Raw genomic sequence first — 23,980 nt, 5'->3', positions numbered from 1 at the left:
ATCAATAGTGAGTGTGTAGACTGTGTGTGAGAGTCAGTAGGAGGAGTCAGAGTGAAGAAGAAGCTGACAAAGCGTCCTCCTGTCTTCATCCGTCCTCCATCAGCTGCTTCACCTCCATTTTCTCTCTGATCCAGAGTCAGATCGGATCAATGATCAAAGATCAAACAGATTGATCGGCCATCAGAGGAGTTGGATCAGCGGAGCTGCTTCTGTTCCTGCTTCTCTCTGCAGAGGAGACAGAGGACAGTCAGACAGAGACAAACACAGAGACTCTGACCTCAGTCTGCATACTGACCTTTGACCCTGAGATAAACTGTCTTCTCCCTAATGATGTTCCAGTTCTTTGAGACTCTGCAGCCGTATCGTCCTTCGTCTCTGACTGTGGGGGATTTCAGGGTCAGACTGAGGTCTCCAGTTCTCAGCAGGTCTTCCTTCATCTCTGTTCGGTCTCTGTAAACCTGGTCCTGTTGTCAGGCTGGTCAGAGCCGTTCTGATTCAAGTGAACTATCTTTGTGGGTTTGGGTTCATCACGGCTCCACAACAATGTGACATCCTCAGGCAGGTTCTCTGTGGTCTTGAAGGGCAGCAGGACAGACTCCGCCCCCTCCTCCACCTTCACCTGACACTCTGAGAGGACAACAAAGAACAACATGAGCTGCACAGACAGCAGCAGCAGTTTGAATAACTTTATTGAATGATTGTAGAGAAGCTGAAGGAAAGAACCATATGGTGGTGGGATTGTTTTGTCCATGACCTCTGACCTGTATCTACAGCACTGACCTCTGACCCAGAGTTTCACTTGTGTCTTCCTCAAGATGTGTCCCTCCCTGTTGTAGACGGTGCAAGTGTAGGTGTTACTGTCTCCCTCTGTGGGATATTTCAGGGTTAAACTGGCGTCTTCAAGTCTCAGCAGGTTTCTGTTCATCTCTGTTCGGTCTCTGTAATATTCATCCTGTTCTTCAGGATGGTCAGAGCCGTTATGATAGACGTGGACGTAGTCGTTTTCTCCATCCGTCCACTCCACTGTGACATCTTTAGGCAGGTGAGCTGAAGTTTTGCAGGGCAGCTTGACAGACTCCTCCCCTGAATCCACCTCTACCACCTGGTCGACTAAGAGGACAACAAAGCACAACATCAGCTGAACAGACAGCAGCAGGAACTCTGAAATATGTCCCATTGTTCCATCTAACAGAGACAGTGTTGTCTTTGGTGTCTCTACAATCAACAACACAACTGACTATTTATTAAATCACTGAGTATTATTGTCAGATGGACTCAATCAAATCTCCATTAAAGTAAGAATATCACTGCTTTACAGCAACTTGTTTGTGCGCTGAAAACACCTCTACCAAAGTCACTTATTTAGCTTAAATGACAGTTTTAGGACACTTTTGCTTATTACTATTATTTGTTTTAGTTGACACTTTTAATCTGGTCGATTTATAAAAAACCAAAGACCTGGATCATTGACAAGAGCCATCTGATTGCTTAAAAACTGCAGCCTCATCTCGGCAGAGGATCCCCTTGTCGGACCCGTTGGGTGACAGCTAATAAATAGACTGCTTCGAGAAGCAGGCTTGCTGCGAATGACACTCGACTCTGTAGCACCTCTAAAAAAGAAAATAATAAAACAAAGCTCCATGGTATAATACTGAAACTCGCAAATTAAAGCAAATATCGCGGAAACTTGAGAGGAATTGGCGTTCCACCAAACTGGAAAATTCTCGTTTAATTTGGCAAGATAGTCTTAAAACTTATAGGAAGGTCCTCCGTAATGCCAGAGCAGCGTACTACTCGTCATTAATAGAGGAAAATAGGAACAACCCCAGGTTTCTTTTCAGCACTGTAGCCAGGCTGACAGAGAGTCACAGCTCTATTGAGCCAAGTATTCCCATAGCTCTCAGTAGTTACGACTTCATGAGCTTCTTTAATGATAAAATTCTAACTATTAGAGACAAAATTCACCAAGACCTGCCCTCAACTGGCACCGACTTATCTCTTAACTCAGGAACCTTAGAAACAGCTGTAGAACCAGATATATGTTTAGACTGCTTTGCTTTCCTCAACCTTTACCAAATAACTTCAATAGGTTCTTCATCTAAACCATCAACCTGCCTCTTAGACCCCATCCCGACTAGGCTGCTTAAAGATGTTCTACCCTTAGTCAGCACCTCTATACTAGATATGATCAATCTATCTCTATCAACAGGCTATGTACCACAGTACTTTAAAGTAGCTGTAATTAAACCTCTTCTGAAAAAGCCCAAACTTGATCCGGATGTTTTAGCCAACTATAGACCTATATCTAACCTTCCATTTCTCTTTATTAGATCTTAGTGCTGCATTTGATGCCATTGACCATCAGATCCTATTACAGAGACTGGAACATTTCATTGGCATTAAAGGAACTGCTCTAAGCTGGTTTAAGTACTATTTATCAGATCGATTTCAGTTTGTACATGTTAACAATGAGTCCTCCAGGCACGCCAAAGTTAGTCATGGAGTTTCTCAAGGATCTGTCCTCGGACCAATCCAATATTCCATAAACTTTCATTGTTATGCAGATGATACTCAGTTATATCTATCGATCAAGCCAGATGAAACTCACCAGTTAGCTAAACTTCAAATGTGCCTTCAGGATGTTAAAACCTGGATGACCTGTAATTTTCTCATGTTAAACTCAGATAAAACTGGAGTTATTGTTCTGGGGCCTAAGCACCTCCGTGACGCATTATCTAAAGATATAGTTTCCCTTGATGGCATTGCCTTGGCCTCCAGCACCACTGTGAGGAATCTTGGAGTTATCTTTGATCAGGACATGTCGTTTAAGTCTCACATTAAGCAAATTTCAAGGACCACCTTTTTTCACCTACATAATATTGCGAAAATCTGAAAATGATGCAGAAAAACTAGTCCATGCATTTGTTACTTCTAGGTTGGATTACTGCAATTCCTTATTATCAGGCTGCTCGAAAAAGTCCATTAAGACTCTTCAGCTGATCCAGAATGCTGTAGCACGTGTTCTGACAGGAACCAGGAAAAGAGATCACATTTCTCCTGTTTTAGCTTCTTTGCATTGGCTTCCAGTAAAATCCAGAATAGAATTTAAAATCATTCTTCTTACCTACAAAGCTCTTAATGGTCAGGCACCATCTCATCTTAAAGAGCTCAGAGTACCTTACTACCCCACCAGAGCACTGCGCTCCCAGAATGCAGGGTTACTTGTGGTTCCTAGAGTCTCCAAAAGTAGACTAGGAGCCAGAGCGTTCAGCTATCAAGCTCCTCTCCTGTGGAACCAGGTTCCAGTTTGGGTTCAGGAGGCAGACACCATCTCCACATTTAAGAGTAGGCTTAAGACTTTCCTCTTTGATAAAGCTTATAGTTAGGGCTGGCTCAGGTGAGTCCTGAACCATCCCTTAGTTATGCTGCTATAGGCCTAGACTGCCGGGGGATTTCCCATGATGCACTGAGCTCCTCTCTCCTCTACTTTCTCTCCCTCTGTATGCAACCTCATCCCATTATTGCATGTTACTAACACAACTTCTCCCCTTTCTGGTAGTCTTGTGCTTTCTCGTCCCTCTCCTCTCTCCTCCTATCACTTCCTGCAGGTGTTTCTGGCTTGAGAGCTGTGGTGGAGAGCATGGTTGGTCTTGGGACCTGTCATCAACACACTTGACCAAAAGGATCCAGCTGTGACTGTGGATTCCACCCTTGGCACTGGTGAATACACAGTCACTCTCGAACAAAACGTATTTTAAATGACTTCCTTTTATCGCATAGACTGGACTTTTTGTTTTTAACTGAAAGTTGGCTTAACAACAACGAAGCCCCCTTTTTGAACTCTACCCTGGTAATTGTGACTTTTTTAGCCCTCCAAGAACCACAGGCAAGGGTGGTGGCATAGCAACGGTCTTTAGGACTCTCTTTAAAAGCAGAGTTTTGGCGGTAGACAATTATACAAGTTTTGAGGTCCAGGTATTGAAAGTTCAGCTGGCCTGGCCATTGATTTGTGCACTCGTGTACAGACCCCCCTACTTTATCCATGAATTCTCAGTTTTTCTATCATTGCTTATGCCCAGCTCTGATAATATTTTAATACTTGGTGATTTTAACATTCATGCCTGCTGCCCATCAAAGCCTATGATTAGTGAGTTTCTCAACTGGTGGACTCTTTTAATCTGACTCTGTCTTTTACCGGCTCTACACATGACCATGGCGACACACTTGATCTTGTTTTATCATTAGGGTTTCCTGTTCTCAATGTTGAGTTGAATGATACCTGTCTATCTGATCACAAACCAGTGATTTTAATGCATCACTCCCCGGTCTACCTCTTACAGCTAACTCACTAGATTGCTATACCACGGCACTCAATCATACCACTGTTAGGCAATTTTCTGATGCCTTCATAGCATCTCCTTATACTAGGTTTGCAGAGACGAACTCATCCTCCTTGAGCACGGAAGAGCTAGCCACCCTACCTAATAACATTTTTACTGATATTCTGGACACCGTTGCCCTGCTTGAAATTAAGCAACCAAAAGTTAAAACACAACCATGGCTAAATAGTGAGACCCGTGCCCTGAGACAAGAGTGCAGGAAAGCAGAGAGAAGATTGACAAAAGAAGAGGTGTTACTTCTGACAATGCCAAACAATTTCTGAGCTTCTTTATCACCAAGGTTAATGGCACCTCTCAGTTGCTTTGAGCCAGCTCTACCCACACTGAAGGACATAGTCTCCCACATGAAGCCGACTTCTGCCCCCACAGATATTGTTCCTTGGCATCTATTGAAAGAGGTGTTAGATACTGTTGGCCCCACTTTATAGTCCGTAATAAATACCTCTCTAAATGGCACTGTCCCGTCCAGTTTTAAACTGCTGTGATCCAGCCCTTTATTAAAAATCCTAGACCCCACTGATTTTAATAATTTTAGGCCCATTTCTAAATTATCTTTTATCTCCAAAATACTGGAGAAGGTCATCCTCTCCCAGCTCTCTTTGTTTTTAAATGAAAACAATGCAGACTATAGCAGAGAGACTACGCTTCTTAAAGTACTGAACGATTTGCTATTGTTTAGCGACTCCAGAAATTGTGCTATTTCACTCCTACCTGACCTCAGTGCTGCCTTTAATACTGTCAATCACGACATCCTCCTGGATTGCCTCCAGCTAATGGTTGGTATCCAGGGATTAGCACTACAGTGGTTTAACTTCTACTAGAGAGACGGGTCCTGTTCTGTCAACAATATTTCATCCTCTTCCGCAGCAATCAAGTACCCCAAGGTTCAATCCTGGGACAATTCTATTCTCCCTGTAAATGCTCCCTTTGGGCTCCATTCTCCGTAGACAGTATATATCCTACCACTGTTAAGCTGATGACACACAGCTGGGTTACCGTTACAACCAAGTGACATTAATTAATTGCAATCCATCTTTGACTGTTTCAGTGACATTAAGTGCTGAATGGCCCAAAACTTTGTCCAACTTAATAAGAATAAGAAAGAGGAAATCTGATTAGGAAATATTGATTAGTTTCATAATCAGAGTTTTTTTTTGCTGTAACGCAGTAATATAATGTATTACAACTAACGTATTAGTGCAGGTTACACTGCACTTTAACCCGAAATTAAGAAATGTTCTGTTTTTTTAATAATTCACCAACACCGCGAAACATTTCGGTGGCAGAAAAATAATCCTGTTGTGGTGGCAGCCCGGCTGATGGTGAGTGTCCTGTTTATTTCTCCTTTTTTTCTTGCACTCTGTTTTCCTTTATCTTGTCTGCCTCTCTGTGTCTCCTCTGCTCCCCCTGCGTGTGCTCTTCCTCTCTCTCTGCTCCTGACCCCAGCTGACAATCCACACCTGCACCTCATCAGCAGCCTCCTCTGTCCGCCACACCTGCCAGCAATCTACTCCTTTCCTGCCAGTATATCAACCCCAGTTCTCCACACAACCTCTGCTTGATTGTCATTGCTCCTGACCTGGTGCCACTACTTGATTCCAACTTTGATCTTGCAACATCTCTGTTTCCCGTTCTGGTTTCCCAGTTACTAACCCTGTCTGTCTGCCTTTCCCCAGGTTCACTCGCCTCCGTTCCTCCGTCGAGTCAGCTGGGCTCGCCTACCTGCCCTCTCCCCTCGGGCGTCTTCCACGGCATCCTCTCGGCTCCCCCCTCGTGCCTCACAGTCAGTCTGCCACCACACTCCTCCACCAACTCCCCGGTCAGTTCTCCCTTGCCTTCTCTCTTCCTCGGTGCCTGGTGCCCCCCAGCTCCCTTCCCTCAGCCCCATCTGCCCTACTTGCTCCTTGGTCCCCCGTGCCCATGTTACCCCGGCATCCACCTCTCCCTCGCCTCCACTCCACTTTTTCCCCTTAATAAAACCTGCATTTGGGTCCTCTGTCCAACACACAACAAATCCATGAATAAAATAATGGCGTTATTTCCTGTTGCGAGGATATTGACGGTTGACATTGTAGGCAGGGTTTAAATTAAAAGGTAACATTAAAATGTAAATTTTTATGACCCAGCCAGATAACTCTGCATATCACTAGAACCCATCTATGCAGCACATCTTACTGTCTGAAGAATGTGTCCATTAAATAGCAGTGAAAGGAGCTCAAAGTAACGCAAAACTAGTGTAAAGCATTACAATTCAGAGACAGTAATATTGTAATATAACTAATTACTTTCAAATGACCGTAACTAGTAATCTATAATGTATTACATTTTAGAAGTAACTTGCCCAACACTGTACACATTTGACCTCTGACCTGTATCTACAGCACTGACCTTTGACCTTGAGCTTCACTTGTTTCTTCATCAGGATGTCTCTCTCCCTGCTCCCTGCTCTTTCTCTGCTGACGGTGCAGGTGTAGATGTGACTGTCTCTGTCTGTGGGGTATTTCAGGGTCAGACTGAGGTCTCCAGGTCTCTGCAGGTTTCTCTTCATCTCTGTTCGGTGTCTGTAAAACCCATGCTGTTCTTCAGGCTGGTCAGAGCCGTTCTGATGCACATGGAGCTTCCTGTAGAAACTGTCCCTCCACTCCACTGTGACGTCTTCAGGCAGGTGAACTGTGGTTTGCAGGGCAGCAGGACAGACTCCACCTCTGAATCCACCTCCACCTGGTAGACTGAGAGGACAACAAAGCACAACATCAGCTGTACAGACAGCAGCAGGAACTCTGAAATATGTCCCATTGTTCCATCTAACAGAGACAGTGTTGTCTTTGGTGTCTCTACAATCAACAGCACAACTGACTGTTTATTAAATCACTGAGTATTATTGTCAGATGGACTCAATCAAATCTTTATTAAAGTTAGAATCTGAAGGTTTTCATTAAATAAATGTCTGTTCAGTCACTGTCTATCGTCTAATGAGGTAACACAGTGCTGACTGAGCCTGTGGCCCACTGATCAAAGTACAGCAGTATTTACATATCTGCAGTATTACCACTTTTGGAGGGACTGTTTGGCTTTAGGGGACAGAAACTGGATGGACCTCTCTGATGTTTTCAGATATTGATCGTCAATATAAAAATTGTCTCCTACAAATGAGCTTTAGTATTAACATCCTTTCTGCCTGGATTCTGTTCACTGGCAGTGTTTGTTCACACTCAGGTTTCATTCAGAGGTCAGAGATCGGTTAAGGTCCTGAATCCCAGCTGCTGCTACTTCAGATACTAACACACTTTCAGGTTTTGGTTCCTCCATCTTTCCTGGACCTGAACCAGGAGCTGGAAGGCTCCAGACTGGAGCAGGAAACCTGTTGGATCAGGATATAGTTTCCAGGAGCAGATATTGTAGGAAATGTGTTGTCAATTAAGTTTGTGTTGAGTACCAACATGTTCTCTCTTTCCAGATGTTGTACAGATCAGTATTGAAATGTGTTGGCTGGTGTTGAAGTGGAAACCTTCGCCTGGTCTCATCTGGATCAGTTTTCTTCAAGTGGAAAAAGAGAACATTTGGAATGTTTGGAGCTGACAGCTTCCAGCACAGCTTCTGCTGACTCTGAGCACACTTTTCTTTCCAAATGGCTTCAACATGATGTGAAGAGAACAGATCATTGATCCAAACTATTAAAACTTCATTTCTTTGTTCTAAGTGATCAACACATTTGTTTTCTTTCAGCTGCTTGCTTCCACTTTCTTCTTGATCAATAATGAAAATCAGTAACTTATTGATCTCATTTTTTTCCATCCATGTAAATGATCTCTTGGATTATTACATTTACTCATGTGGCAGACGCTTTTATCCAAAGCGACTTACATTTGAGGAACAACATACAAGGATCAACAGAGCATCAACTACAGATCTACAACTGACAATACATACTAGTAAGAGCAGCAATAAATACTAGTGAGAGCTCACAGTACATTTCATATCAATGGGGTACATAGGAAGGAAGTAACAGTTAACAAAAAAGTGCAATCAATACAAGATCATTATAGGGGATAGAAGGAGAAGAGCACAGGAAGTGCATGTTAGAGGTTAGGAGTTAGAGGTGTATTCTTGTTTCCTGTTGTGATGTCACTTCCTCTTTTGATTGATACATTGTGAATGTGAAATTTTGTAGCTGATCAATATGTGTCAGATGTAGGGATGGGGATCGACACCCGGTTTCGAAAGGACCCGGTTCCGAAAGGACCCGGTTCCAAAATTTCTAAAAACCCGAAAATCAATAAGGTTTGAGCTTATCGATACTGCTATCAAGACTTGCGGGTCCTATGATGTAACGTTATGTCTCCAGTGTCAAGTCAGTTTTATTTTTCAATGCAATGGATAAGAAAATCATCAGGCTGCAGTCTGATCTCTGTCAGCTCCTACACATACACACACACACAGAGGCAGCAGAGCGAGAGGCGGCGCCATCGCGGTGGAATACGATGAGGATTAAATTAGCTCCAAACTACTGTAATGTTTGTTGATGTAAGCTACGCTTGTTACTGTAAGTACGTGCAAACCAAAGCAAAGAGACAACTTTATCTATACAGCTGTCTGTAAGGTAATGTTAAACATGTAGAAGTGTTGTTGCAGTTGTAAGCGGGGTCCAGGCCTCCCTGCTCCCTGATCGGACTTGCGACTTCGGAGGAGTTAATTAGAATAGGTTTTTAAGTTTTCGCAATTTAGTGAAATGAAAATGTCATCACACAGAGGTGTGTATTATACCATCCCAATCGGCAGAATCCCCTAAAAACGTAGACATAAGGTTTATGAATGTGCGATGTAGTGCCCCGTAGTTATGAGGATAAATGTCCTTTGGTTGAAAATCCCATTGAAATGAATGCGGTATTTGAGCTTCCATTATAGCAGCACCTTTCATCAGGGGCCTATGGGGAACAGTTGGCCCAAATTTGATATCAATCGGATTTGTGGTTATGGAGATATAAAATGCATGTAAATCAATGTGATTTTTTTGACGTCTTTAATCTGCAATAACAGAGCCACCTATGGGCATATTTGGGTCAACTTTGGTGCCTGTAGTAAGAGGATCATTCAGAACAATTGGCCTGTGGTTCGAGGTCAATGTGAGTTGTGGTTATAGAGGAATAATTTTTTCAGATTAAATAGCGCCATCGAGGGGCTAGTTGCACAAAATTTTACACAGGCCCTCAAGAGGGCGTCCTACATTAATGCTCCAAATTTGCTGTTGATCAGCCATTCCAAAGTGAAGATAGGACATCATTTCCTGTTTTTAGCGTTTTTGGCAAACATTTGTTAGCTTCTAACTTATCTGTGCCAAGTTTGGTGCCGAATGGACTTGTGGCTTTGGAGGAGTTAATTAAAATATGTTTTTCAGTTTTTGCGATGTAGCAAAAAAAAAGGTAGGTGAAAATGGGCGGGGCATATACCAGGAGATTCAGCTAGATACCCCGAACGCGTGGATGTAAGGTTTTGCATATGCGCCTTCGTATGCAGGTGTTCCAAGCCGAAACGCGTTGACTTTGCTTATAGCGCCCCCTACAGGTAGAAGTGTGCGATTTTTTTTCCCGCATGCCGTCGTCGCATGGGTCTGAACCTACCCCGCGTCTGTAGCACTTACCGTCTAGGCTGCAGTATTGGAATTAGGCCGCGATGAACCCGTGAAGCCTTGCATTCGCTAATTAACAATCCCCATCCCTACTCAGATGTTTGATTGATAATCTCTGTGGAGTAAAGAATTGATCAGTGATTAGAGCCTTCATGTTCATTAAGTGGCGTTCTGTTGAAGTGACAGCTTCCCTGAATGGATTATTAAAGATCTCATGTTCTGATCAGGAAATATTGATTAGTTTCATGATCAGATATGAGCCAAACATCTACATCTTCAGTGTAGGGAGTAACGCGTTACAAAGTTAAGCAATTACAGTAATGTTGGGATGCACCGAAATGAAAATACTTGGCCAAAGCTGAAACCGAATATAATTAAAAAATTTACAGAACAATACATTCACTCTGACCTGTATCTACTACTCTGACCTCTGACCTGTATCTACAGCTCTGACCTCTGACCTGTATCTACTACTCTGACCTCTGACCTGTATCTACAGCTCTGACCTCTGACCTGTATCTACAGCTTAACCTCTGACCTGTATCTACAGCTCTGACCTCTGACCTGTATCTACAGCTTAACCTCTGACCTGTATCGACAGCTCTGACCTCTGACCTGTATCTACAGCTATAACCTCTGACCTGTATCTACAGCTTAACCTCTGACCTGTATCTACAGCTCTGACCTCTGACCTGTATCTACAGCTTAACCTCTGACCTGTATCTACAGCTCTGACCTCTGACCTGTATCTACAGCTTAACCTCTGACCTGTATCGACAGCTCTGACCTCTGACCTGTATCTACAGCTATAACCTCTGACCTGTATCTACAGCTCTGACCTCTGACCTGTATCTACAGCTCTGACCTCTGACCTGTATCTACAGCTCTGACCTCTGACCTGTATCTACAGCTTAACCTCTGACCTGTATCGACAGCTCTGACCTCTGACCTGTATCTACAGCTATAACCTCTGACCTGTATCTACCACTCTGACCTCTGACCTGTATCTACTACTCTGACCTCTGACCCGTATCTACAGCTCTGACCTCTGACCTGTATCTACCACTCTGACCTCTGACCTGTATCTACTACTCTGACCTCTGACCCGTATCTACAGCTCTGACCTCTGACCTGTATCTACAGCTTAACCTCTGACCTGTATCTACAGCTCTGACCTCTGACCCGTATCTACAGCTATAACCTCTGACCTGTATCTACAGCTCTGACCTCTGACCTGTATCTACAGCTTAACCTCTGACCTGTATCTACAGCTCTGACCTCTGACCTGTATCTACCACTCTGACCTCTGACCTGTATCTACAGCTTAACCTCTGACCTGTATCGACAGCTCTGACCTCTGACCTGTATCTACAGCTATAACCTCTGACCTGTATCTACAGCTCTGACCTCTGACCTGTATCTACAGCTTAACCTCTGACCTGTATCTACAGCTCTGACCTCTGACCTGTATCTACCACTCTGACCTCTGACCTGTATCTACAGCTCTGACCTCTGACCTGTATCTACTACTCTGACCTCTGACCCGTATCTACAGCTATAACCTCTGACCTGTATCTACCACTCTGACCTCTGACCTGTATCTACTACTCTGACCTCTGACCCGTATCTACAGCTCTGACCTCTGACCTGTATCTACCACTCTGACCTCTGACCTGTATCTACTACTCTGACCTCTGACCTGTATCTACTACTCTGACCTCTGACCCGTATCTACAGCTCTGACCTCTGACCTGTATCTACAGCTATAACCTCTGACCTGTATATTCAGCTCTGACCTCTGACCTGTATCTACAGCTTAACCTCTGACCTGTATCTACAGCTCTGACCTCTGACCTGTATCTACAGCTTAACCTCTGACCTGTATCTACAGCTCTGACCTCTGACCTGTATCTACTACTCTGACCTCTGACCCGTATCTACAGCTATAACCTCTGACCTGTATCTACCACTCTGACCTCTGACCTGTATCTACTACTCTGACCTCTGACCCGTATCTACAGCTCTGACCTCTGACCTGTATCTACCACTCTGACCTCTGACCTGTATCTACTACTCTGACCTCTGACCTGTATCTACAGCTCTGACCTCTGACCTGTATCTACAGCTTAACCTCTGACCTGTATCGACAGCTCTGACCTCTGACCCGTATCTACAGCTATAACCTCTGACCTGTATCTACAGCTCTGACCTCTGACCTGTATCTACCACTCTGACCTCTGACCTGTATCTACAGCTATAACCTCTGACCTGTATCGACAGCTCTGACCTCTGACCTGTATCTACAGCTTAACCTCTGACCTGTATCTACAGCTCTGACCTCTGACCTGTATCTACCACTCTGACCTCTGACCTGTATCTACAGCTATAACCTCTGACCTGTATCTACAGCTCTGACCTCTGACCTGTATCTACAGCTCTGACCTCTGACCTGTATCTACAGCTTAACCTCTGACCTGTATCGACAGCTCTGACCTCTGACCCGTATCTACAGCTATAACCTCTGACCTGTATCTACTACTCTGACCTCTGACCCGTATCTACTACTCTGACCTCTGACCCGTATCTACAGCTATAACCTCTGACCTGTATCGACAGCTCTGACCTCTGACCCGTATCTACAGCTATAACCTCTGACCTGTATCTACAGCTATAACCTCTGACCTGTATCTACAGCTCTGACCTCTGACCCGTATCTACAGCTATAACCTCTGACCTGTATCTACAGCTCTGACTTCTGACCTGTATCTACAGCTCTGACCTCTGACCTGTATCTACAGCTCTGACCTCTGACCTGTATCTACCGCTCTGACCTCTGACCTGTATCTACAGCTCTGACCTCTGACCCGTATCTACAGCTCTGACCTCTGACCTGTATCTACCACTCTGACCTCTGACCTGCATCTACAGCTATAACCTCTGACCTGTATCTACAGCTCTGACCTCTGACCTGTATCTACAGCTCTGACCTCTGACCTGTATCTACAGCTTAACCTCTGACCTGTATCGACAGCTCTGACCTCTGACCCGTATCTACAGCTATAACCTCTGACCTGTATCTACAGCTCTGACTTCTGACCTGTATCTACCACTCTGACCTCTGACCTGTATCGACAGCTCTGACCTCTGACCTGCATGTACAGCTCTGACCTCTGACCTGTATCTACAGCTCTTACCTCTGACCTGTATCTACAGCTATAACCTCTGACCTGTATCTAATGCTCTGACCTCTGACCTGTATCTACAGCTTAACCTCTGACCTGTATCTACAGCTCTGACCTCTGACCTGTATCTACAGCTCTGACCTCTGACCTGCATGTACAGCTCTGACCTCTGACCTGTATCTACAGCTCTGACCTCTGACCTGTATCTACAGCTCTGACCTCTGACCCGTATCTACAGCTATAACCTCTGACCTGTATCTACAGCTCTGACCTCTGACCTGTATCTACAGCTTAACCTCTGACCTGTATCTACAGCTCTGACCTCTGACCTGTATCTACAGCTTAACCTCTGACCTGTATCTACCACTCTGACCTCTGACCTGCATGTACAGCTCTGACCTCTGACCTGTATCTACAGCTCTGACCTCTGACCTGTATCTACAGCTCTGACCTCTGACCTGTATCTACAGCTTAACCTCTGACCTGTATCTACAGCTCTGACCTCTGACCTGTATCTACAGCTCTGACCTCTGACCTGCATGTACAGCTCTGACCTCTGACCTGTATCTACAGCTTAACCTCTGACCTGTATCGACAGCTCTGACCTCTGACCCGTATCTACAGCTATAACCTCTGACCTGTATCTACAGCTCTGACCTCTGACCTGTATCTACAGCTTAACCTCTGACCTGTATCTACAGCTCTGACCTCTGACCTGTATCTACCGCTCTGACCTCTGACCTGTATCTACAGCTCTGACCTCTGACCTGTATCTACAGCTTAACCTCTGACCTGTATCTACAGCTCTGACCTCTGACCTGTATCTACAGCTCTGACCTCTGACCTGTATCTACAGCTCTGACCTCTGACCTGTATCTACAGCTATAACCTCTGACCTGTATCTACAGCTTAACCTCTGACCTGTATCTACAGCTCTGACCTCTGACCTGTATCTACCACTCTGACCTCTGACCTGCATGTACAGCTCTGACCTCTGACCTGTATCTACAGCTATAACCTCTGACCTGTATCTACCGCTCTGACCTCTGACCTGCATGTACAGCTCTGACCTCTGACCTGTATCTACAGCTCTGACCTCTGACCTGTATCTACCACTCTGACCTCTGACCTGCATGTACAGCTCTGACCTCTGACCTGTATCTACAGCTCTGACCTCTGACCTGTATCTACAGCTCTGACCTCTGACCTGTATCTACAGCTCTGACCTCTGACCCGTATCTACAGCTATAACCTCTGACCTGTATCTACAGCTTAACCTCTGACCTATATCTACAGCTCTGACCTCTGACCTGTATCTACCGCTCTGACCTCTGACCTGCATGTACAGCTCTGACCTCTGACCTGTATCTACAGCTCTGACCTCTGACCTGTATCTACAGCTATAACCTCTGACCTGTATCTACAGCTATAACCTCTGACCTGTATCTACAGCTCTGACCTCTGACCTGTATCTACAGCTCTGACCTCTGACCTGTATCTACAGCTTAACCTCTGACCTGTATCTACAGCTCTGACCTCTGACCTGTATCTACCACTCTGACCTCTGACCTGTATCTACAGCTCTGACTTCTGACCTGTATCTACCACTCTGACCTCTGACCTGTATCTACAGCTCTGACCTCTGACCCGTATCTACAGCTCTGACCTCTGACCTGTATCTACCACTCTGACCTCTGACCTGCATCTACAGCTATAACCTCTGACCTGTATCTACAGCTCTGACCTCTGACCTGTATCTACAGCTTAACCTCTGACCTGTATCTACAGCTCTGACCTCTGACCTGTATCTACAGCTTAACCTCTGACCCGTATCTACAGCTCTGACCTCTGACCTGTATCTACCACTCTGACCTCTGACCTGCATCTACAGCTATAACCTCTGACCTGTATCTACAGCTCTGACCTCTGACCTGTATCTACAGCTTAACCTCTGACCTGTATCGACAGCTCTGACCTCTGACCCGTATCTACAGCTATAACCTCTGACCTGTATCTACCACTCTGACCTCTGACCTGTATCGACAGCTCTGACCTCTGACCCGTATCTACAGCTATAACCTCTGACCTGTATCTACAGCTCTGACCTCTGACCTGTATCTACAGCTTAACCTCTGACCTGTATCTACAGCTCTGACCTCTGACCTGTATCTACCGCTCTGACCTCTGACCTGCATGTACAGCTCTGACCTCTGACCTGTATCTACAGCTCTGACCTCTGACCTGTATCTACCACTCTGACCTCTGACCTGCATGTACAGCTCTGACCTCTGACCTGTATCTACAGCTCTGATCTCTGACCTGTATCTACAGCTTAACCTCTGACCTGTATCTACCACTCTGACCTCTGACCTGCATGTACAGCTCTGACCTCTGACCCGTATTTCCAACTCTGACCTTTGACCTTGAGCTCCACTTGTTTCTTCATCAGGATGTCTCCCTCCCTGCTGTAGACGGTGCAGGTGTAGGTGTTACTGTCTCTGTCTGTGGGGTATTTCAGGGTCAGACTGAGGTCTCCAGGTCTCAGCAGGTTTCTCTTCATCTCTGTTCGGTCTCTGTAAAAACTGTCCTGTTCTTCAGGCTGGTCAGAGCCGTTCTTATATACGTGGACCTTCCTGTTGTTACTGTTCCTCCACTCCACTGTGACGTCTTCAGGCAGGTGAACTATGGTTTTGCAGGGCAGCAGGACAGACTCCACCCCTGAATCCACCTCCACCTGGTAGACTGAGAGGACAACAAAGCACAACATCAGCTGTACAGACAGCAGCAGGAACTCTGAAATATGTCCCATTGTTCCATCTAACAAATCACTGTGCCTATCTTTGGTTTTATTTATGAGCTCAGGGTAATTGTATGAGAATATTTGGGAGTTTTTCCATTAGTTTTTCTTCGGTGTATTCCTTTATTGGGGTATTTAATTTCCGATTATTGCTTTGTATATTGAGTTTGAGTATTAAGTTGAATAAGATTTGGTTTAAGGCGTCTTAGTAATTGTATTTTTTTACTCCCTGTTAGATGCCGGTGGGTGTATCCCCTCTCCTGTTGGCCATGTGTGTGTTGTCTCCCCCGGGGTGCACGTGTGGGGTGATTGATTTAGACCCGCTCAGCGGTTCTCTCTGTGTGGCTTCATTGTTAGCGGTATTAGTTTAGTTTAGAGTTCTTGTTTGAAACTCCCAGGGTAGTGTAAATAAAATAAGTATGCTGAAAGTATGCATGAAATTAGCATAAGATATCAGCTTAAATCAGGAAACTAACCTATGTTGTTATAGCTGCAGTCACATGTCATCAACTAATAAAATTAACAATTCAACATATTTCAGAAATGAGCAGTTATCTACATTAATATATTACTAGTGAACACATATACTTAGAGACAATCTTACAGGCAATCTTGTCACAATGGATAGGACACTGTGGCGATACCATCACATGGGAGCCATGTTTCAATACTCTTAAGACAGAGGTCACTAATTGGCCAAGGAATTGACCAAACCATAAAACTTTGATAAATAGCCCGGGCTAAAATCACTGAATTGACCCTGCCTATATTTGGGACAGGCGTCCATATGGGACAGGCCTTTAATTCCTTTTGCACAAAACTGAAACTACTTTGAAACACATTATTTATTTCACACAGAATATTACTTGTATAAAGCTTATCCAATAAAATATTGGATTTGATCTAGCTCTGACATGTGCTTTTATTTTGAAGTAACATCATGAAAAACAACATGGTGCAGGATTAGAGAATTTAGCAGACAGAGAGCGACTTCAAATGACTTCACATGGCAGGATTTACAACTAGGGTTCATTTTTACAAAAAGCTGTTTTGATTCTTTTGATTGGTGGACGCTTACAGACTAAAGGAATATAAATAATCAAGGAACGGACACATTCGGCCTAACAAGCGACTTAACGAGCACTTCTAAGGTAACGGCAGTCAGCACTTTTTTTCTTTCCTCTCTTGTACCATGCAGGTTACACCGGTAAATCTATAAGAATTAGACTTTGGGGCTCGTTGTTTCCATTAAATGAATTGAACAATTAAATTGTGGAGAATCTAACCGATCTAACGATGTGCAGAATGTCCATACTGACATACGTTTAAACATTAATATTTGTATTAACAATCCAAGCAGCTTAAAAGCAGCTAAAGTGGGTGACCCGCGGGGTTTAAGAGGTTTTATACATCCAAAGAACTTCTATGAAAACCAGATCAGGTGTTTAATGGGGACTTGCGTTTATTTGTCAAAATGTGTTCCCACACCAGCCCAGTAAAGGAGATAGGCAGCTATTTGGGACTCGGCTATTGAAATTTTAAGGTATATGGAACACCGCCTCCATCTAACTCCGTGTGTCGTAGAATGCAGCAGTTAGTAGAAAAAGCTGTTGAAAACAGAGCATTCAGAAAAGGAGGAAAGCTGAGGTTTTGGTCACAGGAATTTCTATTAAATACTTTAACCTCATTATTTGAAGCTTTGGCCATGTTTAATACACTGATACGCCTGTGACTATTTTCTACAACTACAAATAATAATACATTTATATGCTGGAAGCGTAGTAGTGACATACCTGACATGAAATACTGCCGGAAATGTACCAGAAGACCCCCAGTAGCAACAACAACAACAACCAGGAGAACCAGGAGAACCAGGAGAACTTTGGCCCAGGGTGGAAATCGTTCTGTGGGAACCAGAAACATAAAGAACATGACCTTTGACCTCTGAATGTAACTACAGCAGGTGTTAGGGTTTGTTGCTGACCTTTGACCTTCAGCTGTATCTCTGTCACTCTCCGTTGTCCTCCTAACAATCTGACAGTGCAGGTATAGCTGCTGCTGTCAGAGACATGGAGTTTTGTCAGTTTGAGGCTGAGGTCTCCAGTTTCCAGAGCGTCAGTCATCATGGATGTTCGGCCGCTGTAAAGCTGGTTTTGGTCTTTAAGTTCATCACCTTCCTGCTGACGCTGGTGGACGGTTGGAGGATCGAGATCGTAGCGGCTCCACACCACTGTGGGGTGGTCCAGTTCAAAGGTGTTAAACTGACAGGGAAGCAGGACAAACTCCTCCCCCTCATCCAGCTCCACAGCTGAGGCATGCTGGGAAACTGTGAGGTCACACAGACAGAGAGGTTCAATCACAGCAGCCTTATATCATGTCTTACTCCTCCTGGATCCTCAGGTGACCCAGAAACCAACCTGGTCCTGTCTGTGATTGGACGCTGCAGCTGATCAGCACAATTTAAAACTGACACCACCTGACAAATAACAGAAGCCCCTCAGCTGTCATGTTGCTCTCAATGTTTAGATGGACTCTGTTTTCTGACTCAACATGGTGTTAAAATCAGTGTGTTAACTGTCTGAACTCCTCTTTCCTCACATCTCTTCCTTCCATCTCTCCATCACGTCTTCAGAGGGAGCCACTAATACTCAGGGAAAAGACAGGACTGGGTTTGTTGCTCACCTTTCACCAGCAGCTGTATCTCTGTCACTCTCTTTTGTCCTCCCAGCGCAATGACGGTGCAGGTGTAGGTGCCGCTGTCAGAGAGCTGGAGTTTTGTCAGGTTGAGGCTGAGGTCTCCAGTTTCCAGAGCGTCAGTCATCATGAATGTTCGGCCGCTGTAAAGCTGGTTTTGGTCTTTAAGTTCATCACCTCCCTGCTGACGCTGGTGGACGGTTGGAGGATTGATATCGCAGCGGCTCCACACCACAGTTGGGTAGTCTATGTCAAAGGTGGTAAACTCACAGGGCAGCAGGACAAACTCCTCCCCCTCATACAGCTCCACAGCTGAGGCAGGCTGGTTAACTATGAGGGCACACAGACAGAGGTTCAATTACAGCAGCCTTATTTCGTGTCTTATTCTATGGAGTTAAATCTTTGACACTCTCATTGTAAATGCACATACTCTTAGTCACACATACATTACAATTTGTAAAGACAAATCACGACCGAGATACCACACAAATGTCTTGCAGATGTAAGCAATGTTCAAAGTTGCTAAACATCACGTTGTATGCAGAATAAATGCCAATATGTCGCTTGGTAATCTGTTTTTGGTAGAAAATACCCTGTGGATGATGATCAAAGCCACACCATCCACCTGTTCTACTGCTTCTGCCATGACCTTTATTGATAAAGGTTGGATAATTCAGGCAGTAACGTCACTATCCATGAGCAAAATGTAAATATAAACATCAGATTTGATGAGATTATTATGCCCTGTGTGTGTGTTGTAGCCTGTTCTTATGTCAGGGCATCAAATATCTATGCTTTGGGAAAGTGTGACAAAGATAGTTATTTTTGACGCCAACGGTACCCTTTGGTGTCTGTAGGAGAAGTGTTAGCAGATAGTAGCTACCCAGCCAGCTAGATTGTGATGTTAGTGTTAAAGGCATTGACAGCCCCCCCGCAGGCCCTTTACCCTAACCTTAACCATCACTGGAGTGTGTGCCTAAACCAATGTATGTGTCATGTATTGGTTTAGAGTTGAAAATGCTAATAGATTCAGGTGCTACGAGTAATGTGATGGGAGAAAATGTATCGGACAGACTGAAGGCACAACAGATAAAGTGTTATTCATGTGTGCCAATACAACAGAAAAATTTGTACCCATACTCATCCAATCAGTCTCTGCCAGTTAAGGGGGCATTCAAGTGTGAAATCAAAATAGGTGACAGGACTGATCAGGCAGAGTTCATTGTTTAAAGGCAATGGTGAACCACTCCTAGGAAAAAAGACAGCCATGAAGCTAGGGGTATTGAAATAGGTGAAAATGTCTCAGTTGTTAAAGACATTAAATGCACACTTCAGCAGCAATATCCAGACGTGTTCAAGGGAGTAGGAAAATTGAACACCAAGCAGATAAGCCTGTACATTGACCGAAAGGTAAAACCTGTGGCTCAGCCAAACCAACGAATACCATACAACCTCTGGGAAGCAGTTGAGGAAAAGATCAAGGAACTGATTGATATGGACATCATAGAATGTGTCCAAGTCCTCACCCCCTGGGAAAACCCAGTTGTGGTACTCCCAAAACCTGACAAGGACATCAGGATGTGTTTAGATATGAGAAGAGGTAATGAGGCTATTGTGACAGAACGGTACCCTATTCCCACAGTGGATGAGATACTCCAAGGCATGAATGGTTCCGCTATATTTAGCAAGCTAGACTTGAAATGGGGCTACCATCAATTGGAACTGACCCCAGAGTCACGTGAGATAACTACATTTGCAGTATAAAATGGTACAAGAGACTAAAATTTGGTGTGTCGTCAGCCAGTGAGCAGTACCAACATGAGATAGCCAATGTTATAGCTGGCATTGAACGTGTTGAGAACATCTCAGATGATGTAATAGTCCACGCACCAGACCAGGAAACACATGTCAAATGCCTGCATGTGACCATGAGGAGACTTTTGGAATGTGGACTAACACCGAATCCAGAAAAATGTCAGTTCAACATGCACAGACTGATATTTATGGGGCTACTTCTGTCACAGAAAGGTATTGGACCAACAGAAGAGAGAGTGAGAGCTGTGGTGGAAGCCAGAGAATGCCACATAGATGAGAAGCTTCCTGGGACTTCATGTCACAGTTTTCAACGCTGTCAGAGCCAATACAATGTTTGACCAGAAAGGACACACAGTTCAACTTTGGACCAGAACAGAAAAAAGCACCAACCAAGGTAATTGTAGACGCAAGTCTAAGACCTGTAGGTGTAGGAGCAGTACTGATGCAGGACCATAGGGGAGAGATGGTACCTGTGTGCTATGTGAGCCGCAGTCTGACAGATTGTGAGCCGGAGGTACTCTCAGACAGACCGTGAAGCCTTAGCTCTGGTGTGGGCTTGTGAGAGGCTGCATCCATATCTGTATAGCAGGAAGTTTGATCTTGTCACAGATCATAAACCATCCAAACTATGTGCATGCATAGAGAGATGGGTCCTCAGACTGCAACCAAATGACTTCAGAGTAGTGCACATACCTGGTAAATAGAACATAGCAGACCCGCTGTCACGGCTGGTAGGAAACACAGAAAAAAGCAGGAACACAAACATGAATCAGAAGAGTATGTGAAGTTTGTAGCCATAAGTGCCACATCCAAAGCACTAACTACCCAAGAGGTGGAGGAGGCCTCTGCTACTGACCGAGTACTAGTGGAGGTACGCAAGTCTATCACAACAGGACACTTTGACAACTGTAAATCATTTGCACCAATTGCGAATGAACTGTGTGTAGTGGGATACATAGTCCTACGAGGAAATTGAATAGTGCTGCCACAAAATCTACAAGCACGAGCACTTGTACTAGCAACAAAAGGGCACCTGACAGACTTTGTGATTCTGTGTTGAAGTGATGTGTATTATGTTGTATATGGTTGAAGAGACAAGTGGTAAGGCGGTTTCAAAGCCAAAGATAATAGGTGTTATAGAAAGGAAAACAAAAAGGTAATAACCACTTGTGTACGATACGGTACAGTGTTTGTTTCAGTTTATTTCCAAGAAAAGAAGGGATGTCATGTGTTGGTTATATTATGTGTCTAGGAAAACAGGAAGTAACGGGGGAGATAGCGTGAAGACATGGTTGTGGGATGGCAATAACCTGTGTTCGGACAATAAAGCACGTAAACGCAGAAGCTTAATGTGGTGATTCAATTCAGGATGTACCAGCTAATTCAGTTTTAAGTTGGGCACTCAACAGTATGCATGTCAACCGGTTAACCCTACAGCTGTGCACACTCAGAACACTGGAGTCATCAAGAAATGGGAGACCCACTCAGAATGGTTAACCCAAGGACGGACAGTCCTGATCATAAAGGATCCCCAGAAGGGAACAATCCTATCCAACTAACGGCCAATAGTGTCTGCACAACATGGAAGCTCCTGGCAAGTGTCATTGCGGCTAAGATTAGTAGTCAGTACATAACAGCAGGGTGTAAGTTGCAGGCAGGAACAGCGTACATGGACAGCCATAACCAGGTTGCTGGCGTAGTGCACAGGAACATCTGCCTTGAGCATGGGCTGGAAGTCCCAAGGTCAAAATGGAAGACACCTCTTAAGGTAGTTGAGAATGACCAAGCTAAGATCCTGTAGGGACTCCAAGATCCAGACTGACAAACTGGTGGCTAACCAACTAGACATCGTGTTGATTTACAAACAGCAGAAGAAGGCTGCAGTGATAGATGTGGCAATCCCAAGTGACAGCAGCATTATGAAGAAGGAACATGAGAAGCTTGAGAAATACCAAAAGCTGAAAGAGGAGCTAGAAAAGATGTGGATCGAAACTGAAACTTAACGTTAGTGAGTGACATCTGCAGTGGTGCGTTCACTTTTGCTCTGTAATGTAACATTTCCCACGTTGTCCGTTAATGTAATACCAGATGACCTCTCCCTCACCGTTTCTCTGCAAAATGCTAAAGTGGGTTGCCAAATATACTGTGGCAGGTGCAACTATACCTGTCCGGCCCACCCAAGTAAAGTATATGTTGAAAACCCTTAAGTTAGTGCAAGCTATAGGTCTATATTTTGTAAATATTATACCTCATGAACCCCTATTGTGGTATTAAACAATACCAAGAAACAAAACACCAGGAGACTATTGGTGAAGGTCAGCAAGAGCTGGCATTGATTTACACAGAGCCATGGAGGTGTCATTTGACTACATTTGCTCGCTATTAGTAAGTAATTACATAATCTTTTTCTGTGTGCGTGTTTTGTCAGCTGTTGGGGGGGCTCAGCTTTTCTTAGATAAAAGTAGGGGGGGCACCAAGGAAAAAAGGTTGGGAACCACTGCATTATAGGACCCACTAGTCTCGATAGCAGTATCGATAAGCTAAGATCTTATTGATTTTCGGGTTTTGAGAAATTTTAGAACCCGGTCCAACTAAAACCGGGTCTCGATCCCCATCCCTAGTTGGCTCCTCTACACACTCTCTCAAGTTGAATATTTTTAATATTTTACACATGCTTTGCGAAATGCTCACCTTGCGAAATGCTCACCTTGCAGTAAAACGTTTAATTATAAATAATATAATAATGAATTAATAATGAATTTTTAATTATTTTATTTATAAATATGCATTTTTGCAAATCACAATGTATTTTTGGGGAACACAAACACAAATGAAAAAAATACATGTTAGTGGATAGTGGATATTGTCTATAAGTTTTCGTGGTATATGTTGGAGAAAATCATACGTGCAAAATCTGTTTCACATGTACAAATCCCTCTGAATTTTTGCGGATATGATTTCACACTGACGCAACAATGGATTAATGCTTAAATTATAAATAACGTATTTCAATTAAACTCTGTCCAACCAAAATTGGCACAGAAATGAATGTTGACAGTGTCAACTTAATTCCACCTAACACTATTACACCACACAGCACCACATGTAACTAGAACTGCTCTATTTTTTTTACCATTTTTGCTGGGAAAAAGAGTTCAGACTTAATGTGGCTCAGTCCTGGATTTTTTATCCCTATGGTTTGACTAGGTTAGGTGGTGTGCTAGTTTGGTAACAGATGGGCATTTGATGTACTGGTATGCATGAATATTGACATTTTCCACCCCTCATAAAACACAGCCCTACAACAACTACCACTGTGTTCAGTGGTACAGTGGTTACAGTACATGGCTATACACCTTGTAAGAACTACAGTTTCAGAGGAAGGAAGTCCAGAAACTGGACTTTCACCGAGAATGGGCAAATGGAGGATTGTGAAGTTGATAGAAGATGCCATTTGAGATTGCAA

The 23,980-nt window shown here is 44.1% G+C and overlaps 1 protein-coding gene across 2 annotated transcripts in view; it reads right to left on the bottom strand.

Annotated features, from left to right (window-relative positions):
* LOC119911834 overlaps positions 1-23,980 on the bottom strand; it is a 53,820-nt gene that overhangs the window by 29,328 nt on the left and 512 nt on the right. The window contains exons 2-6 of one of the 2 annotated variants that reach the window (XM_038730790.1): positions 18,688-19,029; positions 17,990-18,331; positions 17,799-17,909; positions 15,624-15,950; positions 6,808-7,129 (exon numbers count right to left, since the gene is read on the bottom strand). In XM_038730790.1, the coding sequence (XP_038586718.1) occupies positions 6,945-7,129; positions 15,624-15,950; positions 17,799-17,909; positions 17,990-18,331; positions 18,688-19,029 (1,307 nt within the window). In that variant the 3' untranslated portion in view covers positions 6,808-6,944. Of the gene's footprint in view, positions 1-6,807; positions 7,130-15,623; positions 15,951-17,798; positions 17,910-17,989; positions 18,332-18,687; positions 19,030-23,980 lie in introns of those variants that run through there. The other variant, XM_038730789.1, reaches the window with a different exon arrangement.

This window comes from Micropterus salmoides, unplaced genomic scaffold (assembly GCF_014851395.1).
Source record: "Micropterus salmoides isolate LMB-PRFRI ecotype aquatic unplaced genomic scaffold, ASM1485139v1 Ms_hic_scaffold_2, whole genome shotgun sequence".
NCBI lineage: Eukaryota > Metazoa > Chordata > Actinopteri > Centrarchiformes > Centrarchidae > Micropterus > Micropterus salmoides.
The sequence above is the reverse complement of the archived record's forward strand: the minus strand, read 5'-3'. Positions and strand labels throughout refer to the sequence as shown.